Source organism: Panulirus ornatus, chromosome 40 (genome assembly GCF_036320965.1).
Source record: "Panulirus ornatus isolate Po-2019 chromosome 40, ASM3632096v1, whole genome shotgun sequence".
NCBI classification, from domain to species: domain Eukaryota; kingdom Metazoa; phylum Arthropoda; class Malacostraca; order Decapoda; family Palinuridae; genus Panulirus; species Panulirus ornatus.
The window spans coordinates 9,284,804-9,304,848 of record NC_092263.1 but is presented as its reverse complement, the minus strand read 5'-3'; the positions used below and the strand labels follow the sequence as shown (position 1 = coordinate 9,304,848).

General features: G+C 38.3%; 1 protein-coding gene across 5 annotated transcripts in view; it reads left to right on the top strand.

Annotated features, from left to right (window-relative positions):
• LOC139761348 (uncharacterized) overlaps positions 1 to 20,045 on the top strand; it is a 49,505-nt gene that overhangs the window by 16,327 nt on the left and 13,133 nt on the right. For 3 of the 5 annotated variants that reach the window (XR_011715502.1, XM_071685430.1, XM_071685429.1), the window contains exons 2-7: positions 1,296 to 1,547; positions 2,041 to 2,325; positions 3,230 to 3,517; positions 7,814 to 7,939; positions 12,344 to 12,511; positions 19,860 to 20,025. Coding sequence is in view for 4 of the 5 variants with exons in the window: in XM_071685430.1 (XP_071541531.1) it covers positions 1,296 to 1,547; positions 2,041 to 2,325; positions 3,230 to 3,517; positions 7,814 to 7,939; positions 12,344 to 12,511; positions 19,860 to 20,025 (1,285 nt within the window). In the remaining variant the exon portion in view is untranslated. The remainder of the gene's footprint in view (positions 1 to 1,295; positions 1,548 to 2,040; positions 2,326 to 3,229; positions 3,518 to 7,813; positions 7,940 to 12,343; positions 12,512 to 19,859; positions 20,026 to 20,045) is intronic. The other 2 variants (XM_071685431.1, XM_071685432.1) reach the window with 2 other exon arrangements.

Here is a 20,045-nt window from a genome sequence, read left to right as displayed (position 1 = left end):
TTGACCACTTTCAATGGTTGTGTGTGTGTGTGTGTGTGTGTGTGTGTGTGTGTGTGTCAGTCTTGTTGACCACTTTCAATGGTTGTGTGTGTGTGTGTGTGTGTGTGTCAGTCTTGTTGACCACTTTCAATGGTTGTGTGTGTGTGTGTGTATGTATGTGTGTGTGTGTGTGTGTGTGTGTGTGTGTGTGTGTGTGTGTGTGTGTGTGTGGCCACATTAATTTAATTCGCGCACATCCTTATGAGCCTGTGTGTGTGTTTATTTACCGTGTCGAGCAAAAAGAAAAAAAAGTAAATTAATACAATTTTGTTACGAATTTCGTTTGAAAAAAAAAGAAAAATATCGATCAAAAATTGAATGGTTTATTGTTATTGTGTGTAATATGGCCATTATGAGCGATAGAATACTCGTCTTGTCCTGATATTAACGAATTAATAATGCCAAGTGTATGATGCGAGTTTCATGACGAGGAAGCACTTGAATTTAGACTTAAGATAGATAAATAGATGAATACAACGAGAATTTTATAAATACAAAATAGTGTATCATAGGAATGGACGAAGGCAAGCATGTATGAATATGTACATGTGTATATATAAGTAAATATCTGTGTATATGTGCTTGTATATATATATATATATATATATATATATATATATATATATATATATATATATATATATATATTATATATATATTTTCTTTTCTTTTAAACTATTCGCCATTTCCCACGTTAGCGAGGTAGCGTTAGGAACAAGGACTGGGCCTTTTTTGGAATATCCTCACCTGGCCCCCTCTGTTCCTTCTTTTGGAAAATTTAAAAAAAAAGAGAGGGGAGGATTTCCAGCCCCCCCGCTCCCTCCCCTTTTAGTCGCCTTCTACGACACGCAGGGAATACGTGGGAAGTATTCTTAATCCCCTATCCCCAGGGATAATATATATATATATATATATATATATATATATATATATATATATATATATATATATATATATATATATATATATATATATATAAGTAAGAGATCCTGGGTAGCACCAGGGCTCTTTCATAGAAACTGGTCCAGGGTTAGTTATAATAAGTATATGTGTGTGTGTGGACGTGTATATATGTATATACATGTGTATGTGGGTGTGTTGGGCCATTCTTTCATCTGTTTCCTTGCGCTACCTCGCTAACGCAGGAGACAGCAACAAAGTATAATAAAATAAAAAATAAAAAATAGATAATTAAGTATATGTCATAATGAATATGTATTTACTTGAAAAAGATACTGAATGTATAATTCTTTCAGGGGCGAGAACCCCAGGGTGCTCAAATCATAACTGCAAATGGCCAGACATACTCAGTGATGCCCCAGGCCCAGATGCAGACAGTCACGATTGATGGACAAGAGGCCATTTACATACCAGCTTCTGTCCAGCACGCTCCTGCTGCACAGCAGATACAGATAGCGGGAAACCAGGCAATATTCACTCCACCAGGACAACTCATCCGTGCTCAGAACATCATACAGAATGTGCAAAGTGTGGGCCAAGTGGGAACGGTAAGAAAGTCTTAGGTAGCTATTGTAATGGAAGAGGTGTAATGAGAGATGGATTTTTTTTTTCTTTTGGCTGAGTGTTTGATGGTAACTTTTTTTTATATTAGTACTTTTTGCATACACAGATGTTAATATAGATTAGTAGTATAGCTAGTTGAGATATGATGTAGTTATATATTATCTTTATTCAAATTTTGATTTCATTCCAGCCAATTAATTATTTCCAAAAATTTGAAATTCAAAAATAGAAAAAAAAGAGCTTAAAGGCATGTCTTCTGATGGCCATAACTATTTCTTTCATTACTCTATACATGTTGATGTTCATGGGTTAGTTTCAGAATAGTAGAAAACTGTTAGTAAAAGTACTGTATCTCTTAAATTGTCCATCTCTTGGCAGTCAACATCATTAAAATTTTCAAGTTATTGTGAAATTCTGTAACACATTTAGCACAGGAGTTATGAAGTTTTTATTAAGATAACATTATTTTATCTCCAGCCAATAACTGTGGGAGGTGTGCGGCCTGCAACAGGCACAGGAGGTGCTGGAGCAGGCCAAGGAGCTCCCACACAAGCGGCACAAGTTAGTCAGATGGCAACGCAAGTGATGCAGTCAGGGGTTGCTGGTATACCCCAAGCTACCATACCCGTCCAAATACCCATATCAACAGCCGGAGGCCAGACTGTCCTGCAAACTATTCCGTTCCCAGTGCAGATTCCAGTTTTACCAAATGTTGTGCAGGCCAATGGCCAGACATTACAAGTCATGCCTCAGCTGGCACAGGTAAGGACTTTGTTGTTTTCTCTTTATAGAACTTGTATGCAATAGTACTCCGAATCAGCTGGGATCCACTATAAGATAAGCAAGTTAAGTTAAATCAGACTCTCTACAATGTTTATTTAATCCCTTAGTTTATGAATTAGCTCTGTTAAGGACATCAGTCAGGTTTTGTCACGTACTTCTGCTTTATAGAGTTTTATTGATTCACTTGTTTTTCAGTAAAACCAGGTCTCTCTTATGTTAATGTAACTGAGAGAAGAATTTCAAGTTGATGTGGAGTTTGATATTTTTCATACTTGTCTACCCTTTCCCCTCCTAAGTGAGTTAGTGCCAGGAACAGCGGCCTTGTTACTTCATATTTATGTCCTAGTTGTCTTGTATGATTATATGATGTAAGATTACTAAACTGATGGTGTGGATCATGCTGGGAGAGCTGGAGTTATGTGGGGGAAGGGTTAGAGTTGCACTGATAGCATATGTGTTAAGATAGTGCTGTCATCTTGAATAGCAGTAGGAAGGCTAGAAATGATATATAACTGCTTATGATTCACAAAAATAAAGTAGACAAAAAAATACAATAAACTATTGAGTGAACTGTTGAAGGCTGTTTTCTTTTTTCTTTCTGAGAGTGGAGGAAGGGATGGAATTGCTCTTACTTCATGACTGAATTCCACATGCAGATTTAAGTAAGAGATGTTGAAGTGACATGGAAGACTTTTTTATACTTTATAACACTGGACTTGCATCAGTAATCATTTAAACTTAGATATCCACATTCATGTAAATTGGAACAGAGTTAAGGATGATAGATGATAGACAGTAGATAAATAAATAGAAGGCTACAATACATTATTTGTATCTCATTGTGTCTGTCTTCATTTATGAATGGTTTGTTATTTCTTCACAGCAGGTACAGGCTCAACCGCAGATTGCACAGATCTTACTTCCCAATGGCCAGGTGCAACAGGTGCAGATGCTCTGGGGCAGTGCATCAGGCATGATGTCCTTAGGGTCTGCTAGCCTTGGATCTGCTGCAGCCATGACTCAGTTGGCCACGTCTCAGCCCATCACCACTTCTACCTGGACAACCAGTACTATATCAACACCATCTGTAGCCATACCAACTGTCCACACAAGCACAACTACCAATGCTTCAGCCGATAACAAGCAACAAGCGCAACAAGCAGCACAGCAGGTACAAGATGGATTCATGCATCTTATATGGACATCATTATACAAAAAAAGCTTTTATCTTACTATATATAGGAAGGATTTGGGGGTTGGAAAGTCACTTCTGACAAGGTTATATCATTTTTAGTGGATGAAAAGGAGTACAGTCTCGTTAAGGAACTTTTCACTCCAAAATAGTCCATCCTTCCTCACTCATTTCCCCATTCTTGCTGGTGGTGTGAGGACCTGCTGCTCTTACTTAATGTCAGCTTGTTGTGCCTTTGCTTCCCATGTATTCCTTGCATGTCATAGAAGGAATCTAAAAGGGGTGGGAGCAGGGGGCTGGAACTCCTCCCCTCACGTTTTTGATTTTCCAAAAGAAGGAACAGAGAAGGGGGCCAAGTAATGATATTCCCTCTAAGGCTCAGTCCTCTATTCTTAATGCTACCTCACTAATGCCGGAAATGGTGAATATGTATGAAATATTTTTTTCATACATGCTTGCCATGTCCTGTATGAGCGAGTAGCATGAAGAACAGATGGCAGAGCCTTAGAGGGAACAATCCTTACATAGGCTCCTTTTTCTGTTCTTTTGGAAAGTAATACAGGAAGGGAGGATTTCCAGTCACCCACTCCTACCCCTTTTAGTTTCCTTCTATGATGCACATGGAATATGTGAGCAGTATTCTTTCTTCAGTATTCCCAGGGGTAAGCGGGTGTGACCCTTCATCGTCCGTTTCTGGTGCAACCTCACTAATGCAGAAAACAGTGATTAAGTATTGAAAAAGTATGTAGCACTTATGAGATAGCTGTGATTAGGGCATTCAGTTTCATGTGCTTTCTCATCTACCATCATAAGACAAGTACTCTTTACATCTTGAGAACAAGAACTCCAGGAGACAGCACTTGCATCCGTTGCCACAGTATGGCTGCCACTATACTGTTTGGATGGGGCAGCCTAATCACTGCTTCTTGTACTGTATGCATTTTGTTTTGCTTTTCTTATTATTGTAGAATGGTTCTAGATATTTTGATTTGAGGGAATTAAAAATAACAACAAAAGTTCAAAATGACCGCAGTGGAAGTGCACACAGCATTTTGCAGACAAAACTGTGAACTGTAAATATAGGTTAGTACATGGTTTTCCAGGCAGGCATGAAAACTTGGCAATTTGGAGTGATACCCTTTAGGCTAAGCAAATCCTTGCATATTTCTATGAGGTTAATTTCAGCTTTGATGGTATATGATGAAGATTTTCTCATTACAGGGAATTCAGAAGAAGAATTTGTCAGGTTGTCATCTAGTCATATATCAGAAGCAGGCTTCATCTTAAATGCAGTGAAATCAATGGATGGTTCATGATCAATTCTGTTTTCCTAGGGTCAACTTGCTCTCCTAATTAGGTTCACATTGCGATTCACCATACAAGGCTCTGGCTTATTTTCAGTACCAGAACCCTAGTTCTTGTTGTTAGCTGAGTTATATCCTTTGAGTCTGAGACATTGACATGGTTTTTACGCAGAACTGCCATTGTAAAAATGAAGAGTTGTGTTGGCCAGGTGTTTTGGACGTAGTTAATTACCTCAAATCAGATTTGTAATTCAGAAGTGAGTGCTGCCAAAACTAGATCATAGAGGCAATATAGTCCTTTTATTTTTTCCACAGGAAGGTTCAGGTCTGGCTGATCGTATAAAGAAAACTGGCTGTAATTGGAGGACAATTGAACTTATATTTAGCTTTGTTAACGAGAGTGGAACACCTGCCTAATAACATGGGTTAGCTAGATATCCATCCACAGGAAGCATGATTTGCTCTGTCCTTGGCATTTTTATTCTCAACCATATCCTTGGGATAAAGAGTCTTTTAACTTTAGACGAGCACTTGTGAAGTTGAGACACTTAGTGTCTGTTTTCATTGAAGATATTAAGCAAGTTTGGTTAGTTTTTTCTTTATACCTGTTTGTCATCTCCCCTTCTTAATATCAGGAACAGATGACTGAATCCTTGTGGAAAAGCTCTTGCATGGCTCCTTCCTCTGCTCTTTCTTGTGGAAAGTAACAATACTGGAGGGGAGGCTTTGTAGCCCCTTTACTTTCACTCCTCTTCAGGAGTGGTCAGTTTCTTATTCTGTATGCCATTTCATTTGTATTAGCAAACATAAAGCCCTCTTGATTAGGAGAAAGCCTTTCAGTGCGAAGCCATGAAACTTTTCTTTTGGATCACATCAAATGCTTTCTCCAGTTTTTGCATAATGACTGTCCTTGACATTACTATTGGGAATGAAAAATATTTTGTTAATTTTAAGATCGTTTTTTCATGGCCATGGGTGGAGTTCCACAGCTGCTCGGAACTTGGGATTATTGAGAGGGAGCACATTGGAAAAGTATTCCATAGTAAAAGTGCTTGTATTGTGCGTGTCTTGTGGGATGATCAGATGACAAGATCTGGAGTTCAGCAGGACTTTTGCCTTGACAGTTTACTCCATGTGACGGTTAATCCTTAGAGGATAAAGTCAAGCCAAAACCTCGGTAAGAGTAGGATCTGTTTGTCTACTTCAGGAAAGAATAAACCTAAAGATGTTTGTTCTTCTCGTGGAAAGTTCAGGCAGTTTCTTTAGTAAATAAGTCCTCCTCCTGTTTTAGTTACTTTTGGATGATGACATGGAGGTGGAATACATATTGAGAGTTGAATTTAAAAGTGAGCTCTAAGCAATTGAAAAGTATATTTTTGAGCTAAAGACTCCTCACTTGCCCTCGCATCATTGCCCAGTCCACTTACCCTTATGGAGGATGGACCACCTTCCAACACGTGTTGTAATCCAAGAACTAGCAAGCTACATGGCAGTTAGGCAGAAGGATATCACTGGTGTAATATCACAGTTGGTTGTATGAGGTGCTTGTGGCAAAATAGATGATTGCGCTGTTTTTATAAAAACATTTTCCAGACAGTCCTCAGGACATTGTATATTTACATTTTCTAAGTGCATCAAGTGTGACCATAGCATAATCATTTGTTTTCCTCCCTTGCTTAGGTCCATCCAGAGGCTTGCAAAAGAACTAAATGAAGGCACATGAGGAGAACAGCTGAAAAACATGCTTTTCACTAGCTCAAAGCCATCTTTGTAGATGAATTAGTTAAGTCTTTTATCTTACTCTGTTACTTATTTCATATATCCAGTTTCAGGGCAGGTTTGCCCTTGCAGAACATTCCCGAGATATTTAGTCACTGGTCATCTGTATACGTATGTTCTGATTTCAAAACAAAATATTTCTTGGATAATTTACTGAAAAATTCTTTACATTGGCTTGCGTATTACGGTATATGACTGATGTTCAGTGAAAACTTTGCTATAGCAGGTAAAGGTTTACCTTTCCTCTGTCAGCAGATCATATTTTATGTCAACACTGGAGACATTGTGATTAACACTTTCAAGTTCTACACTGTCCTACGCTGTCTGTCAGAGATCTTGATTTCTTGTTTCTCGTTCTTAATTTTCCCATTTATCACTTCCTTCTTTCATTTGCACAAGTAATATCCCAACATTCCAGTCTTTATACTCATGTATTCATTTGTGAAATTAGTCATAGTAGCAAAATTTGGTATCTGTGGCAAATGTTTGTTGACTTGTTTTTTGGGATTTCAAAACGGTGTGAAAATGACTGGCACGGGAAATGTTTGATGGAGATGGGATTTCTTATTCTGCTCTGAGTGTGAGAAATAGTGTATGTGATAGGAAACGAGATACCTAAAATAACATCCATTATAAGAAAAGAAAATACATGATTTTTTTAAAGAGAAAGGAAAGAAAATACAAAAATGCCACAAGAAAGGCCCTTAGGTTTGGTTAAAATAATGGAATTTAAAAAAAAATAAATGTACAAAATAATTTTACTTGCATCCAGTTCTTGGGAAAACAATAGAATAATGGTTTGTAATAACTAGACACAAGTTTAGGGTAGGATTATTGTTATAAGTAAAGAGGGAGAACTGAAAAATAGCTAAGTATGATATTGTAGTTGAAAGAATGTAAAATAATCCCATTTTGTGCTAGACTTGCCCTCTGCCAATGGCCTATTAAGGGTGGGGACTAAAAACTAAGAAGCAGCAGTGGAGTTCTTTGCTTATGGAGACTCTGTTGCCATGGCCACCCCTTTGAGGGAGTTCCAGTTGGAACAGGCATCAGGGATATATAGATAGATGTACAGAACCCATTTTGCTGCTTATGGATAAAGAATTGAATTTAGTGACTGGTCAGCCTTTCCCCAAGATTTTGATTACTGCATGAAAATTGTGAAAATGATGCTCAGGAATTTCTTTCTCAGGCTTCATCTGGAGGAGCCACCAGTATAACAGCGACGAGCCCCTCACAGGTGGTGGGCCCTGGGGCAAGCATAACAGTTTCAAATACATCACAACTCATACCACAAGGCATCACAGTTTCCCCACAAGTAAGAGACAGAAACCCATTACTCTTTAAATGCAATGTTAGTGTTTTCTGAAACTTTAACCTACAAAACATTGAGACTAATTATTTTAGATTCACTATGAAATTTGTATAAGCAAAGTTTTTCAAAGGATATAAAAGGGACTGCCCCACGGAAGAATTCTTAATTGCGCATTAAGAAATATATATACTTATGCTTCTTTGTTGGTATGCGTCTCACAGAGATAGATCATTGATGCTTGAGGAAGGCCTTTTCATCTGTACAAGAAACAGAGACAACATAAAGAAGATTTAACTGGTTTTTAAATTTCCCGTTTCACAGAAAGGAATATAATTAATTTTTGCATCCTTATATAAGGTGTGCAGTCATTTGACAGCTGAAAATATGAAAAGCATGCCAAGTTCACAAAAAATAATATGAATAAAAATCCATAACTTTTCCCCTCAAGGGGATGCTACCTCACTCGTGGGAAACAGCCAAAAATGTATGAAAGAGAGAAAAGAACAAGAAATCCTTAATCATAAAAGACAAGGAAAGTTTGGATACTGACAAAAGTGGTATGAAAAAATTATGTGCACACAAGGGATGGAGGCGATGGAGGCAAGTATGAAATTTAGTGTTGCTTATAGGAAAAAAGGGAATGAAGATCAGTTGTACAGAGATATTAAAAGAGACTGAGTGAAGAATGGCATAGGGTGAGAATAAGTGAGACTTGCTGACAGCAACACATTCATGGTTGCTTGGGGTTAAGACCACTTAGGCTTTAATTCTGGTTGTGGTGGGCAGTTTGTAGTCAGCCCAGCTTTTCATCCTTCCCAATGGGTTCATTGATAAATTGTGTACCTCTAAGGATCAAACACCTGTTCTGGATGCTACATTGCTCATGTAGGAAATGGCAAACATGCCTGAAAGAAAAGATATATATATATATTTTTTTTTTATTTTTTTCCCAAAAGAAGGAACAGAGAAGGGGGCCAGGTGAGGGTATTCCCTCAAAGGCCCAGTACTCTGTTCTTAACGCTACCTCGCTATCGCGGGAAATGGCGAATAGTATGAAAAAAAAAAAAATATATATATATATATATATATATATATATATATATATATATGTGTTTCCTTGCACTGCCTCAGTGTAGCAGGGGGTGATGATGCTGTTACCTGTGGGGTGGGGTGGAGTTAGGAAGTGGATAGAGGCAAGCAAGTATGAATATGTACATGTGTGTATATGTTTATATTTGTGTATAAAAAGGGGGGAAGGGGTCGACACAAGCAGTATGTCAATCTTGTGTTGCCCTTTCACCTTTTTATGTCAGGTCAATATGCAGATAAAGGGAGGGGTCAGGGTGACACCTGAACCAACCTTGTTTCTCGCTAATCACTAGGTCCGTGTTCCTTCTTCTCTGTGTATGTGTCTAGCTTGATTGGTCTTTGGTCCTCTCAGTCTGTGACTGTCCACTGATGTGTTAATACATGAAAGTGCACAGCATCTTGTGTTTCCTTTTCCATGTGTTTTTTTTTCAGCAGGGGGTAGCTATGCTGTTTCCTGTGGGGCGGGATAGCGTCAGGAATGGATGAAGGCAAGCAAGTATGAATATGTACTGTATGTATATATATATATATATATATATATATATATATATATATATATATATATATATATATATATATATATATATGTGTTTGTGTATATATATGTATATGTGTATATATGTATGTATATGTGCAAGTATGGATGTTTATATATATATTTATATGAGTGAATGGGCCATTGTTTGTCTTGATGGGGGCATTTAGTTGCTCATAACATCTCATTCAAAACAAGGAAAGGAGTAGTTGATGGTATTTAGAGAAGCAATGGATTCCCTAGCATGTGAAAGTATAAGATGGGGAAAGGGATTTGTGTGGAAGGTATCTGAGGGTAGGAGAGCAAATAACTGAGAGGAGTACAAGGAAAAGCAGCAGGATGCAGGATGCCAAGAGAAAGGCACTGGAACTGAAAAAGAGGGCAAATGAGAAATGGGTTGAGAGAGTGTTGATGAACTTAGAATAAGAAAATGTTTGTAAAGAAAGTGAAATAATGTGTAGAGAACAAGATAAGAAATGGGGGGGTGGCTGTGTGGAGAATGAATGGGTAAGTCCTAACAGAGATGTGAAGGTGAGATGGAGTGACTTCTGAACAGTATTAGATGACAGGGAGGCAGAAGTTTGGGTTTGGGACAAGATGGTGTGTGGAGTGAGCGAGTTCTAGCAAATGGCATAGTAAGAAGATGATAAAAGCATTGTATCAGATGAATTTAGTAAAGCTGCAGGAGTGGATGAGATTTAGACCCAAAGTAAGGCACCTGTTAAGTGCCCTTGTATAAAGGTAAAGGGGGGGGGGGAGTAAATGATTGAATTATAGAGGAATAAGTCTATTTAGTTTACCTTGTAAGGTGTGTGGGAGAGTGTGATTGGGACGGTGCTGTCATGCAGAGAACATCTGACTAGGGAGAAGCAAGGTGGCTTCAGGAGGGTTAGAGGGTGTTGCTTGAGCTGGAAGAATTTGTGCGAGAATTACTTACAAAAAGGGACTGAATTGTATGTGGCATCATTCTGTTTGCTGTCATGTCCTCACTCAGGTATCTAAAACACTTTACATCTTCCAATTTTTCTCCCGTCAAACCCACACCCCAACCCTGGTACATCGAAAAACCTTGATTTTATTCACATTTATTCTCAACTTCCTCCTTTCACACACTCTTCCAAACTGTCACGAATTTCTTTAGTCTCTCACTTGAATCTGCCTTAAGTGCTGTATCAAGCAAACATCTAACTCACTTCCCAGGCCATTTCATCCCCCTCAGACTGCATACTTGCTCTTTTCTCTGAGGCTGTCACATTTACCTCCCTCACCATCCCATCCATTAACAAATTATACATCCATGGTGACATCATACACCCCTGCCACAGACCAGCCTTCACTGAGAGCCATTCACTCTCCTCTGCTCCTACTCGTACACATGCCATACACCCTTGATGAAAACTTCTCTGCTTGTACAGCTTTCTTTCCACACTTCATTCTTATGACCTTCCACAAGGCATCTGTATTAGCCCTATCATGTGTTTTCTCCAATACATAAATTCCAAATCCAACTCCATCTGATTTTCTAAGTAATTCTCAAACATATTCCTTAAAGCAGACAACTGATCCACACATTCTCTACCACTTCTGATATCGTACTTTTCCTCCTCAATCTGATGCTCTGCAGAAACCCTTACCATCTCAATAAATATCCTCCCATACAATTTACCAGGTATACTCAACAAACTTATACCTCTGTTGTTTGAACTCTCACCATTCTCCCCCTTGCCTTTATACAGTGGCACTATGCATGCATTTTCTAGTCCTCAGGCACCTCACCATGATCCATACAAACATGAAAAGTCCTTACCAACCAGTCAACAACACACTCACTCCCTTTCTTAATTAATTCAACTTCAGTACCATCCACTTCAGCTGTCTTGCCACAATTCATCTTAGGCAAGCCTTTCACCAACATCCACTCCAGCCATCTTTCTACAATTCATCTTAGGCAAGGCTTTCACCAACTCTTCTCTCTTCACCAGACCACTGTCCATGACTCTCTTACTTTGCATACCACTCTGACCCAAACACCCTACATCTACCACTCTGTCATCAAACACACCATCACTACCTGTTATCACTTCCCCTGTAGGTATTACTTTGGTTTTTGCTCCCTAGAGCTGGCTGCTTATGTGCCCCCACCATTAGCAAGACTATGCAAAACTTAACAAGCTGCTATGTTACAAGATTACTGTGTGGCTGTTGGCAACTCAAGGGTGGGCCATTTTGATACCTTTTCTTTCCCCTTGAAGCTGTGGAACTCTACTCTCTCGTCTTTCCCAATAACTATGACCTGGCACATTTTAAAAGACAGGTCTTTCACTTCCTCCAAAATTTGTAAGTACTTTCCCCTGTCTTTTCTTTCTCCCTTTCATAATCCTCTCCATATTCCAATTAATGCCTGGCCTTGATGTGGACATTTGTCTGACTGGAGCCTTCAATTAAAGAAAATGAAAATGTAGTGGAGACTTGTATGAAAAATGGATGATTGACCAGAGTTAGGTGCCAAGTGAATCACAATTATTTTGCTGTGGAAACTTGTATGAAGAATGGACGATTGATTGGAGATGTCTCTGCTGATGATTCAAATCAGTCTTTAGAGATTAATAATCAAGTGCTGTTGTAGTATGGGAGACCTATTCATTTACCACACCAGTTGCAAGTTTAAGAATATATACGAATGTGCTGTAAAGCTGCACGTACTTGATTCACTCTCTGTAAATGGAAGCAGATTTCATGATAACAGATGGATAGATATTAGATGGAATTTTATTCCTCCTCAGTTGCCAGGAACAGTTGCGGGTGGAGGCGTGACAGTGGTACCGGTGAGTCAGGCATCACAACTGCGTACAGCTGCTCCAACAGCCGTGGCTGCCCAGCAGAATACCATCCAGATCCCTCAAATACAGGTGGTGCAGCCTATGTTTCAACACATTCCTGGTATTGGCCAGGTGAGAACTTTTGGGGACCAGGTTCTTTTTAACTAAGTGAACACTGCATAAAGGGCTGAATTAAAACTGAGTCAAGCTATTGTAAGTAATCATCAGCCTCCTGCAGTGTCACACACTTCAGGAATGTTTTTCTAAGGAACTTTAATCCACTGCCACTACTGTAGTCACATTTCTTATCGACACTTTTTCATCACTGGGTCTTTCAGGGAAACTTTTTGTCCGTTTTCTGTCAGTCTTTTCAGATTGTGCTCGCTCTATTTAGTGAGGTATCTATCACCTCTAAGTTACGGTGGACTGTATGTATTCCCCATTCCCCAAGGTTTATTCTTCATGTTGTAAAACACAATCTGTTTATCTTCCAAAACTTCTTTTAAGCTAATGATATCATTAGCCACATTCATTTTACTTTTGCACTAGTGATATCATTAGCCACATTCATTTTAAGGCAACTCCATGGTTTGTTTTTGTACATAGTTCTGTGAAATTTCCTGTGTTATTTTTTCATTCAGGATCTGTACAGTTTCATTTGTGTTCAGAATTTATGCATTATTGTCTGAGCTTCATCTTTTCTGGTAGAGTATATCCATAGTAGTTAAACTTTTTCTTTCCTTCTCATCTCTCCAGTCTCATTTTTTTATTCTCTATAGAGCCATTTACTCTACACACATTAATAACTGCAATATTTCATCAAACAGAATATTATCTACACTGCATATATATCTGCTCATACTTGCAGTTTCATCTGTGTTTTTTGTACTCCATTCCTCAATCAAAAATTTACAATTTTCACACACCCTTATAAAACTTTTAAATTAAACCGCCCACTTAAAAAGCAGGCAATAATGGCAAATTCATACCACATTCTCCAAAATTTTATAACTCCACAAACTTTTTACATAAATAACTTGAAACTGTGCAGCCTTCCTTAAATCTTTAACTTTGATTTTATTTTGATTTTATTTCTCAGAAAACCTGAAGCTTTGCATTACCTTCTCAGAAAATTTGAAGTTTTGCATTGTCTTCCCAGAAAGTTTTCAACTTCACAATTTGCTGTGACAAAGTCACAAAAGCATCCCCCTGCCTGAAAAGTTTTTGTTTCAAGATTGGAATATCAAGTAATGAAAGGCTTCCAAACTTGAAATGATAATGCCTCCTTTGGCTAACAGATACCAAAAAATTATGAAAAATGTACTTGTGAGATTTTTAATATGTGGATAGGGAGCTGTGGTTTTGGCGCATTATATATGACAGCTAGAGAATGGATGCGAACAGATGTGGCCTTTCTTTGTTTCTGGTGCTACCTTGCTAACGCAGGAAACAGTGATCAAATATGAAAAAACAAATCAGTCCTTAGTTTCAGGAAATAATGGCAAGGAAACAACCTTTCAATCCCAGATTCTTATTCGGCATGAAAAATAGGCCTTATATTGATGTTTTGAAATAAACCTGTTTTCAGAAAGCACTTACAATAAATAGTCCAGGGTATTTTACTGGATAAAAAAGTGTTCTTTTAAATTGCGATGTAACAAAATGAAATGCTTCTGTACTTTATCTGTTCCTGGTGCTACTTTGCTGATATGGGAAAGGGTGAACAAGTATAAAAAAAAATGTTACTTTATTATTACTAATATTATTTTCCCTTATTCATGTGGATAGAATACAAAGAAAACTACCCATGATCAGTGAGTTGAAGGGGATTAACAAATGCAAGAGTAGGGGTGCTAGAAATCCTCCCTTCTTGTATTATTACTTTCTAAAAGCAGGGACAGGAGTTGGACTTTGAAGGCCCAGCTTTCCATTCCTGATACTATGTCACTAAGGTGGGAAAGATAGGTGTGTTTATTTGTTTATTGTATAACTATCTGGGCCTGAGAAAAACTAAGTATTCCCATCTGCTTTCTTTGTACAAGCTCATTTAAGTACTTCATTACCAGTTTCTTGTATATTCTTCACCTCAGTTCTTCCCGTTCCCAAGAGCTCACAGTGCATCTTCATTTCTTTTAACTTGCCTTAGCTTCAGATCTCCTGCTACAGTCTTTAGTTTTCTTGCTACCACCTTTCATTATCATCCCTTAGTACCTATATTTTTTTTTTTTAATTTTCCAAAAGAAGGAACAGAGAAGGGGGCCAGGTGAGGATATTCCCTCAAAGGCCCAGTCCTCTGTTCTTAACGCTGCCTCGCTGACGTGGGAAATGGCGAATAGTTTGAAAGAAAAAGAAAAAAGTACCTATATTGATATACACCTTATTCTTTTGTAGTATACTCTGGCTGTTCATCTCTTAGAAAACAGGTCCTTGTTTTAACCCATAGTATATTTTCAGTATCCAACTACCTTAATTGAAGTAGCCTATGAATGTAACCAACTATTCCTCTGATTCAGCAATGAGAATATCATCATTTGTAAAGGATAACTATTACCTTCCAATCTGTTCCAACAGACCTCATTTGTATTGCACTTCCCTCTCATGTAATACCCCCATCCATAAAACAATGAAAAAAAAAATAACATTACATATACTAGATGCACTCTCCCATATACTTTGCAGTCACTCCCTCATCGCACCATTAAATCACACACAAACACTGTTTCCACCTTACATACCTCATGACAGTATGTAGAAGTCTTCTTGGCACATCACAGAGAGTCAAGACTTTCCTTAGTTTTATGTATTACTTTGTCATATTCCTTTTAAATGCAAGCTGCTTTTCACATCTCACTCAGCATTTCCTGCAACCCAGGGTAAAGATACAAATTATGGGATACGATAAGGCCATTTCTTTATCTGTTCCTGGTGCTACCTTATTAATGGGGGAAATGTCAAACACACAAGAAAAAAACATTTAAAAACTAGGTTAAACATGGCTGATCAAAGCAGACATAAATTTCCTCTAGTATTATTATTTGAAATGAGAAAAAAAGTGGCATTCATCCCATTTCCAAGTATAATGTGATAATCTGTAATTAGGGTTTTCAGTTCAACTGAGCTCTTATCAGTCATCAGCAGCTATTCAGAACCAAAGAATTATTACACTGTCATTCATATTAACTAAGGCAATTCTACCTTCTCATGTCTTTCCCAATAACTATGACCTAGCACATTTTGAAAGGCAGGTTTTTTCACTTCCTCCAAAATTCATAAATACTTTCCCGTGTCTTTTCTTTTTCTCTTTCCTTATTCTTTCTGTATTTTAAGACCCGGCCTTCATATGAACTTTTGTCTGTGATTGGAGCCTTCAACATAAAAACAAACTACGCTTGATATGAAAGCTTTTTTGGCTAGGCAGTTCCAAAATTTGATTAGACTGTAATCTAGTAAAGCATTGTATGAACACTTGTTACATTGATTAGTTTGGCTTTTAACTTTATCAACTACGTACACTGTTATCATTGCTTACTAAGCAATGCATCATTGATCTTATAGAATTATCTCCAATTATTTTAACTTATAAATTACTTTAGTTAGCTGAGAATGGAATTAATTCTGTAGTAGGTCACAAACTATACTAGGCGCAGTTTTGTTGCTGTGAAAAAAGTAATCATGCTTGATTCACAATAAACTGAAGGAGTTTCTCATATATTGAACATATCATAGATTTAACAGATGTTTATTCCATAGTAAAAATTAGCACAGGTGCCCATGTTAAGATTGCACAAAATTAACTCATTCATTTTCAGGAGCAGGGGGCTGGAAACCCTTCTCTCCTGTATTATTACGTTTCAAAAGAAGGGCTCAAGGATTTTTTTTTTCCCCCGAAGGCTTAGTTGTCTGCTCTTGATGCCACCATACTAAGATGGGAAACAGCAAACAAGAATAGAGAAAAAAGAAAATGTAAGAGAGCCCAGTAGTCATTGATTTTGCAGATCTGCACATTCGAATCATATTATCCCTCGATGCTGCTGCGAGGTGTTTGGAGTGCACTAAAACATTATCTATTGGGACATAAGAAATTATTTTGAAGAGTTTGCCATTGCATAGGCACATCTTTTGCCTCAGGCTCAAATATACCCTAAGAATTAATTGGAGATGAGAAGACATGCGAGGAAAATCTTGATAGTTTCAGCAATTCTGGCTTCTGTAGACATACTGGTTTTAACAGTATCATATGGAATTTGAGTATCATTTATTATGTCTGTTGCTATACTTAGCTGTCTAAGGAAGTAATGTGAAAGGCAAAACTTGGGAGATAAAGCTTCCCGTAAACATGAGCACCATGTACATTCGGAAAAAAAACAAAGGAAAACAGCTATAAAAAAAAAAAAATGTTAGTAGGTGGGCTGAAAGAAGTAAGCACTTAGGCCAAAGAGAGTAAATGAAAGTTTGGCCCTTCTTACCAGAGCAAAAACTCTCATGATTTCGACCTGTAGAAAATCTGATAAACTCCAGCTCTTGATAGTCATTTTTGTTCTTTGAGTGAGAGTCATGTTTCACATTTCTGCACACGTTCCATGCTTTCTTAGGTAACCATTCTTACTACACTTCTCTTGTTTAGTAGGACTCTGACATATACTGAGTTTAGTACACATGGCATGCTGAATGCAGAACATGGTACAATGGGATATCACGAGTAAAACTTTGGGTACGCTTTTATTTCTTTGGTGTGGAATTATTTTGGATGCTCACATTCTCAGACTACCTGTCTTGCAAAATGCAGGTGTTTTAGTTTCTACTGACAGCACTAAGGTGATATCAGATTCAGTAAAGGTGCATTAGTAGTCTAATCTGTATGGTCACTCTTATCCTTTGTTGCTATATGAATTGCATATGCATGAAATGAACAGACATTTTGTGTATTTAATTTTTTGCATTTCATGAACAGGTATATGTGATAGGAAATGCTGGTTATGCTATATTTCCAGCCTTATATATAGTTTATCTTTTACTTATTTTCACTATGTTATATTTACCGAGGCATCATCAATGTAGCTCTACTTTACACTTGTATTTCTTTGTGCAAGCAGTTGGCAACGACTTCTATGTTGTGATAGTTTCATCGGCCTGCAAAATTCTTGAAAAGGTGTTTCATTATTGTTTGAACCTTTTTCTTTCAAAAGAGTGAAGATATTCACCATTGGAAATGTATGGGGAAAAATGTTGCATGTTTCTCTATGTTCATAATGTAAAATACATAAAAGATATATATTTTTTTTTTTTGCTTTGTCGCTGTCTCCCGCGTTTGCGAGGTAGCGCAAGGAAACAGACGAAAGAAATGGCCCAACCCACCCCCATACACATGTATATACATACGTCCACACACGCAAATATACATACCTACACAGCTTTCCATGGTTTACCCCAGACGATTCACATGCCCTGATTCAATCCACTGACAGCACGTCAACCCCGGTATACCACATCGATCCAATTCACTCTATTCCTTGCCCTCCTTTCACCCTCCTGCATGTTCAGGCCCCGATCACACAAAATCTTTTTCACTCCATCTTTCCACCTCCAATTTGGTCTCCCACTTCTCCTTGTTCCCTCCACCTCCGACACATATATCCTCTTGGTCAATCTTTCCTCTCATTCTCTCCATGTGCCCAAACCATTTCAAAACACCCTCTTCTGCTCTCTCAACCACGCTCTTTTTATTTCCACACATCTCTCTTACCCTTACGTTACTTACTCGATCAAACCACCTCACACCACACATTGTCCTCAAACATCTCATTTCCAGCACATCCATCCTCCTGCGCACAACTCTATCCATAGCCCACGCCTCGCAACCATACAACATTGTTGGAACCACTATTCCTTCAAACATACCCATTTTTGTTTTCCGAGATAATGTTCTCGACTTCCACACATTCTTCAAGGCTCCCAGGATTTTCGCCCCCTCCCCCACCCTATGATCCACTTCCGCTTCCATGGTTCCATCCGCTGCCAGATCCACTCCCAGATATCTAAAACACTTTACTTCCTCCAGTTTTTCTCCATTCAAACTTACCTCCCAATTGATTTGACCCTCAACCCTACTGTACCTAATAACCTTGCTCTTATTCACATTTACTCTTAACTTTCTTCTTTCACACACTTTACCAAACTCAGTCACCAGCTTCTGCAGTTTCTCACATGAATCAGCCACCAGCGCTGTATCATCAGCGAACAACAACTGACTCACTTCCCAAGCTCTCTCATCCCCAACAGACTTCATACTTGCCCCTCTTTCCAAAACTCTTGCATTCACCTCCCTAACAACCCCATCCATAAACAAATATATACATATATATATATATATACCGGGGTCGATGTGCTGTCAATGGATTGAACCAGGGCATGTGAAGCGTCTGGGGTAAACCATAGAAAGTTCTGTGGGGCCTGGATGTGGAAAGGGAGCTGTGGTTTCGGTGCATTATTACATGACAGCTAGAGACTGTGAACGAATGGGGCCTTTGTTGTCCTTCCTAGCACTACCTCGCACACGAGGGGGGAGGGGGTTGTTATTTCATGTGTGGCGAGGTGGCGATGGGAATTAATAGAGGCAGACAGTATGAATTATGTACATGTGTATATATGTATATGTCTGTGTGTGTATATATATGTATACGTTGAGATGTATAGGTATGTATATTTGCGTGTGTGGACATGTATGTATATACATAGTGTATGTGGGTGGGTTGAGCCATTCTTTCGTCTGTTTCCTTGCGCTACCTCGCTAATGCAGGAGACAGCGACAAAGCAAAATAATATAATAAAAAAAAATATATATATATATATATATAGAGAGAGAGAGAGAGAGAGAGAGAGAGAGAGAGAGAGAGAGAGAGAGAGAGAGAGAGAGAGAGAGAGAGAGCAAAATATGTAAATATGAAATGGCTTTCATCCCTGTTGAACATGTGCTGTTGAAATTTTTTATTTTGTATAGGTTTTGTTGCCATCTCTCACCTCACAACTCGATAAATTTTTTATGTAATGTGAATAATTATGAAGCTGAGCCCTTATTGTGGAGGATCATATTCTGTTTCTTACATGAGACATAGGATAAAGATATAGATGAATGGGTTTTTATCCATGGCCTGCCTGATGTCATTGAGAAAGTAGTTAAAGATCATAGGTACATAAAAAGTCTGAAAATGTTTCAGAATATATTATTAAAACAAGGGAAGAGGATTAGTTGTTCTAGAGCTATGACACACAGTGACTAACTCTGCACCTATCATAGACTAATATTGTTCCATCTCTACTTGGCTGTTGACTCAAATCCTTGTCCCATGTATTCTGAACACAAAGCATTACCCCCTGTATCATGGAGTCTATTGGAATACAGTACTGCTTCATCACACATCAGTGATTACATATTCATTTTGTGTAAATCCTCATCACAGTGTTGTAATTTCTCTCCCAACAGGTGCAGGTGCTGTCTCCGTCGTCCTTACAAACCCTCACATCTTCCATAGCAGGAGCATCACAACCCATCTCAGTATCCACCTTGAGTGCCGTCCCCACCTCCACTACTCAACCTGTCACCAGCGCCATACCAACACAGATTTTACCAGGAGGAGCACAAATAATCAGTAAGAAAACTTATGTGAAC